We start from the raw sequence: 10,191 nt of genomic DNA, 5'->3' as shown, positions 1-10,191 counted from the left end.
GCTGTGATCCAATTCAAACTCCATTTTGCCTCAAAATTGACATTTTGTCCTACTCTCTTCAACCACTCTCGTCCAACCAAACTCTGCCGCGTGGCAATCCGTTGGAGTTCGCAATTCATTGACTGTTCTACCCAAAACTGCGACTTCGATGTAACCTAATAAGCAAGCCATCTCGACAAACCCATAAAGGACAATTTAGTCATTTTATTATAAAAGTACTCCACCCGGTTCTTTTTCCATCCGACAGTCCCAAATTGAAGTAAAATTACCCCCATTACGAAAATATAAATGCGTACTAATAGGCACGATTCCAAATTTTATTCAAATCGGATACCAAAACAAATTTGATTTGTTTACTTGGATTTTATCTCTAATTTTATTTTTTAAAAAAAATACTAAATCAAATATTAAATTTTCATTTATTTTGTTACACTAAAATTTAATTTTACATTCAAAATATCACATTAATAAATATTTATAACACGTCAAATAATTATTTCAATTCAAAATATTATTATTCAAAATTAGAAACTAAAATCAAAATATGTCAAGTAGACTAGAACCGGCAATGGGTCGATTCGTGTCAAGTTCGTATCGGGTTGAATACTTTAAACGGGTTAAATTATTCAACCCTAACCCGACCCGTTTATGATCATGTCGGGTTCGTATTGACCCGTTTATTATTGTGGCGGGTTCGTGTTGACCAATTTATTATCGTGTCAGGTTCATGTTGACTCGTGTTGACCCGTATACATAATTAATCTAATTTCTTGATTCAAATTAAATAATTTTTTGTTATTTTGTCATGTCGTGTTATGTTAGTTTTTATCAATTTGAGCGTAAATTAAGTTAAATTATTTAAAATTGAACTTATTTTAAATTAATTTATGAGAAAATTATTAAATTATAATTATTTTACAGATATAATAAATATATTAATCAATATTAATATATTATAATTGAATTATCGTATCGGGTTCGAGTTGAGAGCCTCAACACTAACCCGACCCGTTTACTATTGTGTCGAGTTCGTGTCAACCCGTATACATAATCGGGTTGAAATCTTTGACCTAAATCCAATTATTTTATATTGGTCGTGTCAAATTGTCATGTCGAGTCAATTTTTGTCAGCTCTAAAGTGGACACATCCATTGTACTTAGGCTAAAAAGATTTTGGGCCACCGTAACTGAGTCCTAAACCCTAAACCCGGCTCAACCCAATTTTTAAATTAAATATTTTTTCTGTTTGACTGCAAAGTAAACATTTATTTTTTGTGCAGATTTCAAGTAGTTAAAAATAGTGTAATTATATTTTTGTCATTGTTTTTTTGGTTTAAAAGTAATTATTTAATATAAAGTAAAAGTATTTGTGAAAAAATGATATATTTAATGAAATAATTATTTTATAATTTGATATTTTAAAATAGAAATATGTACATTTTATAGCGGAGCAAGTGATAGTATAATTTTTCAAAAATAAATTTATAAATAAACAAATAAAGTTATGTTAAAAAATAAAAATGTAGGCCAATGGTTCTGTTCGTGTGTCCCACTTAATTTATTTTGTATAATTTTAATCACATTTTAAATTTTATAATTTATATATTTATAATCTAAAATAAAATATTTAGTTATTTTAATATTAATTTATAATTATTTTTATTATATAATAATTAATTCTATTACTATTCTTCTTAATTACTTATTATTTAGAATTTATCTAAAACTCTTATGTTTTTATTAATATTTGTTAGAGAGTTTGGATTTTGAATTAAAATTTGAATACTAACAATTTTGAATTAGAATAATTATATGTCATATAAATATGATGTTTAAATTATAAATTAATTTTTAGTATAATATAAAAAAATAAAAATAAATATTTGATTTGATATTTTTTAAAAAAAAAACACGTAATAATAGAAATTCTATAAAATATGTCAAACATACCTTTCTTAATTATTTACTAATTATATTTTACCTAAAATTTTTATATTTTTTACTAATATATTTTTTAAATTACTTACTAATAGTATATTTTATCTAAAATTTTCGTATCTACGGACATTTTGTCGAGACGGATGGAATATTTATTTGGTTGGATTCATATATTTAAGTTATATTTAAATATAAAAATAAATTTAAAATATTATGAACAAACTATTAAAATATTGATAGAAAAAAGATGAGATGAATAGAAAAAATAATAATAATTATTCTTTAAAATATGAAATAATAAAATTGTAATCTACTTAACATTACAAATACTCTTAGAAGTTAGAATACATTACACAAATGTCATTACCTTTATATCACACAATATTATTAAGATTATTTTAATCATTTCTACATTATTCCTATTACATCCCAATATAACACAAATATTTTAAAAACTCAGTGCAAAAAACAAACGGATACATAATTATGGGAGGAAGAAAGTATATAAATTTAATGAAAAACAATATTTATTGTTTTGCATTAAAATTATTGCTGTAAAAATTTTCAAAATAAAAGCGCACAATACATGGGGTGTGTTTGTTCGGGAGATTGGATTAGATTTACACTATTCATCCAATTTTTTCTCCAAAAAACATCAAATCAAAATACTTATTTTTTATATTATACTAAAATTCAATTTTACATTCAAAACATCATATCAACACCTATTTATATATTTATATCACATTGTATAACTATTCAAATTCAAAATTTTTACTATTCAGATCCCAACTCAAAATCGAAGTACCAAACAAACACATCCTTATTAAATATCCATAATGAAATGGAGGATATATTCGAAGCCACTATCCAGAAATTGATTCAAATTTCTCCACTGTAATAAATTCATTTTATCTGGCAATTTTTTTTTTCTATAAATATACAAATCCACTAACAATGAATCAGCACAAAAATCATAAACCAGAATCAAATTAATTAAGATTAACCTGGCGATGAAAAACACGAGTTTATGGACAGATCATAGATGCTGTAATTGCCAACATGGATTGTGACACTAAATATTCCCTCTTGGAAAACCCCATAAAGTCATAAAGCAGAAACCAAAAAAAAAGAAAAAAAAAAAGAAAAAAGAAAAAAAAAAGGGGTATAAATCTCAAGTAGAAAAAATCCCAAACCCTAATTGCCATTTTGTTCTATCTGCTGCGTGTTTTTTGTGCTTCAAATCCTCCAGAAATGGAGTCCACGCCCTAATTTTGGTGGGGTTCCTTCTTGGAAGTTGCAGGAGCTCAGTTTTATCTGCAGGTGCAGTTGCTTTTGTGAAGCAGCTTTGGGGAAGATCTGGCTTTTGAAGAGGAGAAAATTGCTCGGTAGCAGATCTGGATTGCCGCCGATCTTTTGGGTTTTCTCGTGGAAAATGCTGGTTTTGAACGGAATTCGTTTTTGGCGCTTGAGTTGTGTTTATTTGTAGGTTTTGTTGTGTATGTGAGGAATCGGAAATTAGAAAAAACCTCGCTGTTGTTGAATTGCTTCGAAGTGCGACGAACTTCGTGTTTGAGGTGGATTTTTGGGGGAAAAGCATCGAAAGTTTCCTCCGCGATGATTAGCGTTCTTCTGGCAGTTACTTCGCTGTTTTCGCTCTGGTAATTGCAATCTGTGGGGAAATAATTGGGGATTAGGGCAAAAAATTTCACAGAATCATGTCGTTCAAGAGTATGATACAGGATATGAAGGGAGAGCTTGGCAGCATATCTCGGAGGGGATTCGAAGGTAGGTTTGGGAGGTCAAGGTCTCATCGTGTTGTCGAGGACTGTCCGGTGACTGTAGTCGATGCTCTCCGGCAGAGTTGCTGGGCGAATATGCCGCTGGAGCTCTTGAGAGACGTGCTGGTGAGGATCGAAGGATCGGAATGCACCTGGCCTCCCCGGCAGCACGTCGTGGCCTGCGCCGGCGTTTGCCGGAGCTGGAGAGAAATGATGAAGGAAATCGTCGGAACTTTGGAAGTCTCCGGGAAGATTACGTTCCCAGTTTCTCTCAAACAGGTCGAATTATCGAAGCTATGAATTTACTTGTTTTTTTTTACATACATTGCTATTTTAGGTGCTCAGTTTGATATTTATGATCTTATCCAGTGTTTATGTTGCGGTTGATCTCTTCTGCCATTGTTGATTTGCTTGTAGCCTGTGATTGATGCGATATAAGCTTACAGTGTGCCTTAAAGTATTACTTTGATTGTTTGAAAAGTTTTGTTAGTTCATTAGTTATTTTTGGTACTTTGCGGTTTGTTCTTGTCGTTTTGTGTTCGTTGTGTGGATGAATTTAGTTGAGTTGAGATGTTATTCATAGGTCCTCGAATATTTCGTTTGTAGAACCCACCCGGAAACTTTTGTCTAGACCTAAATCAACATATAGATTACAGTGTATATGCTTGCTATTTTGTTCTTGTGCCGTAAAGTATGTTTGAAAAGGTTTGTTATTTCATTACTTATGATTGGTACTTTGCGGTTTGCGTTTGTCGTTTTGTGTTCGTTGTGTGGATGAAATTAGTCGAGTTGAGATGTTATTCGTAAGTACTCGAGTATTTCGTTTGGAGAATCCGAAATTTTATGTTTAGACATAAATCAATACATATAGATTACAGTGTATATGCTTGCTATTTTGTTCGTGCGCCGAAAAATATGTTTGAAAAGGTTCGTCATTTCATTAGTTATGTTCGGTACTTTGCGGTTTGCGCTTGTCGTTTTGTGTTCGTTATGTCGATGAAATTAGCAGAGTTGAGATATTATTCATATATCCTCGAGTATTTCGTTTGTAGAATCTGAAAATTTTTGTTTAGACGCAAGTCAATACATATAGATTACTGTGTATACACTTGCTACTTTGTTCGTGCGCAAAGTATTGATTGGATTGTTTGAAAACGTTCATTAGTGCATTAGTTATGTTCGGTACTTTTCGGTTTGCGTTTGTCGTTTTGTGTTCGTTGTATGGATGAAATTAGCGGAGTTGAGATAGTATTCGTAGATCCTCGAGTATTTCGTTTGTAGAATCTGAGAAGTTTTGTATAGACATAAATCAATACGTATAGATTGCAGTGTATACGCTTGCTATTTTGTTTGTGCGCCGTAAAATATGTTTGAAAAGGTTCGCTATTTCATTAGTTATGTTCGGTACTTTGCGATTCGCGCTTGTCGTTTTGTGTTTGTTCTGTGGATGAAATTAGTTGAGTTGAGATGTTATTCGTAGGTCCTCGAGTATTTTGTTTGTAGAATCCGAAACTTTTTATTAAGATGACGGCAGCTATTGTTTTGGTTAAAAACGTACCTATCATCGTGGAAGAAATTTACCTCTTTGTATCTTCTTTGTCTCGATCATAACTGGAAATACTTTGCTTATCTATTTCCGCAGCCCGGCCCAAGAAACGGATTGATTCAATGTTTTATAAAGCGTAATCGCGGCACTAATACTTATAATCTTTACCTCAATTTTAGCCAAGGTAGATTTCGATGTCTTTATTTGAAGTTTGGCCCTACTCTTAAAATTTCTCGCTTTATTGTTTCGGTTTTGACGTTCTTCTCTGTTTCCAGCTTCTAATGATGACGGCAAATTTCTACTTACTGCTCGGAAATGTCGACGGCCTACCTACAACGACTACATAATCTCGTTGAATGCTGACGATGTAATGAAGGGTGGCGGAAACTACATCGGGAAGTTGAGGTAAATACAAGGTTAATTTGCACTTCTTACAATGCCGTAAATACGATTAAATAAAATCTACGTGTGTGCTGTAACAGGTCGAATTTTCTCGGGACGAAGTTCACGGTGTTTGATGCTCAGCCACCGAATGCCGGAGCCAAAGTTGCGAAATCTCATTCGACGAGATTAGTCGGTTTGAGGCAGGTTTCTCCTCGAGTCCCTTCCGGAAACTATCCCGTCGCTCGCATTTCGTATGAATTGAATGTAATGGGTTCGAGGTGAGCTGCTCCGATTCTGTCAATTTCCCAATATCGACGATTATTCAGTTAATTTTTTTAAAAAAAAATCGATACAGGGGACCGAGACGGATGCAGTGCGTAATGGATACTCTGCCGTTGTCGGCGCTCGAGCCGCACGGCGTGGCCCCGACGCAGACGGAACTCCTTCCGGGGAGCCTGGACTCGTTCCCGTCTCTCCCGTTTTTCAGATCGAAGTCGACCCGATCAGAGAGTTTCCGTGGCGGGAGCGGGAGCGGGAATTTGGCGAGGGAGAAAGACGAAATGTTGGTTCTGAAAAATAAGTCGCCGAGATGGCACGAGCAGCTGCAGTGCTGGTGTCTGAATTTTAACGGGCGCGTGACGGTGGCGTCGGTGAAGAACTTCCAGCTGGTGGCGGCGACGGGCGGCGGCGGCGGCGGTGGGGAGGAGGGGGAGAGTGGGGTGTTGGTGCAGTTCGGGAAGGTGGGGAAGGACATATTCACGATGGATTATAGGTACCCGATCTCTGCTTTTCAGGCATTTGCTATATGTCTTAGTAGCTTTGACACCAAAATTGCTTGCGAATGAATTAATGATATATATATATGGGGGATTATGAGTTAATTACAACATAGGTGTGTACGTAAGTACATACATACATATATATATATATAATATATATATATGGCTGTTTTTGTGTGTGTTTTGTTGTGTTCTGTGTTGTTGTCTGAATTGAATTGAACTGATGAAACGGTACTACTTACTTGCTGGGTTTGGTTTGGTCGTCGTGCCCTGTTATTGTTTGTTCTCTTTTCTGTGTTTTTTGGGGGTTGGGATTGGGTTGAGCTTTGGATTTTTATTTTTATTTATTTTTTTAAATGATACTCTCTCCGTTTTTTGTTTATATTTTTTTCATAGTCTTATTTTTATAAATAATCATATCATCATAAAACTATTTTTACTTTTTTATTTTCATTATACGATTGTCACTATTTTTTACATTAATACTAATACACTCATAAGCGCAAAAAAAAAATAAAAATTTATTTATATTTTTTATCCATTATCAATATAATATTAATATTCTTTAAATTTTGTACTCAGCTCGAATACGTTTTTGACATCTAAATTTTTTATATCCCATGGAAAAAAATTGTAGGATCTCTCTTGGTTGACGAGGGTGGAGGGTCACTTTATCTGTATCGGTTTTAGGTTCGAAGCCTAAATCCTTAACAAATTTATGTTATGTTATTTATTTATTTATTAAAATATATTTTTGTTTTTTAAGTAAAAAAATGATATCTTTTACTTTTTATTTGTTATAGAAATAAAAATTTTATTTTTATTCATTTTCTTAAAAATTTGTGTGAGAGAAAATATAAATATTGATGACAGAGAAGTACTCCATCCGTCCCACATACTATTTTCACGTTGCAAGTTTCTGTCCGTCCCAAATACCATGTCATTTTTTTTTTTTGAAAATAATTACACACTTTAATCTCATTTTAAACTTTTTAATTTTATTTTTTTAAAAATTTTAATTAAACTAATTAGTTATTTTAATCTTAATTTATAATTATTTATATTATCTGATAATTATTTTCACTAATACATTCTTAATTATCTACTAATTACACCCCTCCTAAAATACAGTGATATTTTTGTTAGAGAAGAAAAAACTAATCTTTGTTATGATTAAAAGATTCTTTTGGTTTGTTGTGGCAGGTTAATAAATAATATTCTCTTTGTTTCGGAATAAAATGTTTTTATTTATTTATATTTTATATGTAAATTTTTTAATATTAATACTATTCCTTATATATGTAATAATTTATTAAACATCACTATAAAAGAACAAAAATATTAATTTTTTATTTTTTCGAGGGGACATGGAAAATGAAAAATGAAAATACTATTTTATTTATTAGTAAAAGTGTAAGATAATTTTAACGTTTTTATCTTTTGTATTTTATACATAAATTAATTATATACACAATATTATGTTTATAATTTATGTAAAATTTAAAAATATTTTATTATTAGCATGAAATTTACTTTTACTATAATACTCCCTCCGTCCCATGTAATATGGGTGTATTATTGTAGACATGGAAATTTAAATAAAGTATAATTAGTAAGTAATGAAGAAATGTATTAGTAAAAATAATTATTATTTAGTAAAAATAATTATAGATTAGGATTAAGATAAATAAGTAGTTTAATTAAAATTAAGAAAATTATAAAATTTAAAATTTAAAATGCGATTAAAGTGCATAATTATATTTCCAAAAATAGAAAGGACAAGTTATATGGGACAGACGAAAATAGAAAATAGGGACAAATTATGTGGAACAGAGGTAGTATAAAATAAATATTTTTTAATATGACAAATGAAAATAATAGAAACGAATATCAGTTGAGCAACCATTAATTTAAATGAATGCAAAAATACTACTACCTCCGTCCCACATACCGTGTCTGCTACACTGTAGACACAGTATTTTAGGAGGGGTGTAATTAGTAGATAATTAAGAATATATTTGTGAAAATAATTATCCGATAATATAAATAAATTATAAATTAAGATTAAGATAACTAATTAGTTTAATTAAAATTTTAAAAAAATAAAATTTAAAAAGTTTAAAATGAGATTAAAGTGTGTAATCATTTTCCAAAGAAGAAAAGTGACATGGTATGTGGGACGGACAGAAACGGCAACATGAACGTAGTATGTGAGTCAGATGGAGTAATATAATTTATTAAAATATTTTTTTTATGTACAAAATACAGACGAAAATAGAGTCATTGTCGAGCTCGATGTAATACTCGTTATAATGTACTATGATCAACACAATCATTATGAATTTGTTTGTGTTTAATTTTTTTATTGCATGTTGGGACTGAGTGAACTCCACCAGTATGAGGCCATTTGGAGAATATCCAAAAATAAATCCGTGCGGGCTTAGCCCAAAGCGGATATTCTCCAAAAGGCCTCACACTAGTGGAGTTCACTCAACACTAGTATGATATTGTCCGCTTTAGGCCGAGTCCGCACGGATTTGTTTTTGGATATTCTCCGAAAGACCTCATGCTAGTGGAGTTCACTCAGTCCCAACATTGCAGATTACTTAACTAAGTTTATAGTGTAATAGTTGAAGAAAACAATCATATTATATACTCCCTCTATCCCAATATAATAGTCTTGTTTACTATTTTTGTCCATCTCAAAACAATAGTCTTATTTTCATAGATAACCATATCACCATAAAATAATCCCTACTTTTTCATTATTATTATACAATTGCGACTACCTTTTACATTAATATACTCACAAGGACAAAAAGGTCATTAATCCATACTTTTTATCAACCACCAATATAATATTAATATTTCTTAAATCTCGTCTCCAACACAATAAAACTATATTTTTGGAACGGAGGGAGTATATGATAAACAATTACTCTCTATCCATTTTGAAAGGGACTTTGGGAGTTTTATAATAGATTAAAAAATAATAATATTTTTTTTTATTAGTGGAAGAATGTAAGAAATTTTGACATTTTTTTTTTCTTTTGATTTTTTGTAGTATAAAGTAATTGTATGTGTAATGGTACGTTTGTAATTTAGATAAAAAGTTAAAAGTATTTTAGTATTATTATATAATTATTTTTACAAAAAATAAAAAATGATACACGAAAATAGTAAATAAATACTTTGAATTATGACTAATGGAGTATAACATAATTGATATGTGATATTCAATCTTACAGATATTAATATCAATAATTAGATTAATTCTGTATACAAACAATATAAATAATAAATATATAGCCCTTAAATGACAATACAAAATGTTACACTGAAATACTAGACTCGATCGAATAGAGTATCAATAAGAAAATAAACAATCATTTAATCTTGATATCATTAATTAATAATTAAAAACAAAAAATAATATTCATAATACTTAAATTGTAGGTATAAGAAACTCCCTCCGTCCATCTAGAAAGTATATATATTTTTATTTTGGAACGTCCAATTACAAAGTAAATATTTCATTAAATACCTTACTTTTTTCCACAAATACCTTTACTTTACATCACATCATTACTTTTACACAAAAAAATAAGGGAATAAATATCATTTTACTACTTTTAACTACTCACTATAATTAAAATACTAGTATTTCTTAAATATTGCGCCAAAAATAAATATTTACTTTGTGTGTGAACGAAGGCAGTGTGTATTATCTCGGTCAAATGAAATATAAATAAAACAATAAATA

General features: G+C 30.5%; 1 protein-coding gene across 1 annotated transcript; it reads left to right on the top strand.

Moving 5' to 3' along the window:
- Positions 1 to 3,066: 3,066 nt before the first annotated feature.
- On the top strand, positions 3,067 to 6,685 carry LOC127243045 (tubby-like F-box protein 3). Its single transcript, XM_051262886.1, has 5 exons — positions 3,067 to 3,998; positions 5,362 to 5,449; positions 5,541 to 5,670; positions 5,748 to 5,927; positions 6,005 to 6,685. Exons 1-5 carry the CDS (start codon positions 3,657 to 3,659, stop codon positions 6,492 to 6,494), a joined length of 1,230 nt encoding a protein of 409 aa, XP_051118843.1. The 5' UTR covers positions 3,067 to 3,656; the 3' UTR covers positions 6,495 to 6,685.
- Positions 6,686 to 10,191: the final 3,506 nt, after the last annotated feature.

This window comes from Andrographis paniculata, unplaced genomic scaffold (genome assembly GCF_009805555.1).
Source record: "Andrographis paniculata isolate CXL003 unplaced genomic scaffold, ASM980555v1 Contig89END, whole genome shotgun sequence".
Lineage (NCBI taxonomy): Eukaryota > Viridiplantae > Streptophyta > Magnoliopsida > Lamiales > Acanthaceae > Andrographis > Andrographis paniculata.
Note: the sequence above shows the minus strand (reverse complement) of the source record. Positions and strands in the feature narration are given on the sequence as shown.

Excerpts from the sequence above, each read along its gene's own strand:
- LOC127243045 (XM_051262886.1), top strand. The coding sequence starts at position 3,657 with ATGTCGTTCAAGAGTATGATACAGGATATGAAGGGAGAGCTTGGCAGC. Across the intron at positions 3,999-5,361 it reads TCCCAGTTTCTCTCAAACAG|CCCGGCCCAAGAAACGGATT; the intron begins GTCGAATTATCG and ends CTATTTCCGCAG. Across the intron at positions 5,928-6,004 it reads TTGAATGTAATGGGTTCGAG|GGGACCGAGACGGATGCAGT; the intron begins GTGAGCTGCTCC and ends AAATCGATACAG.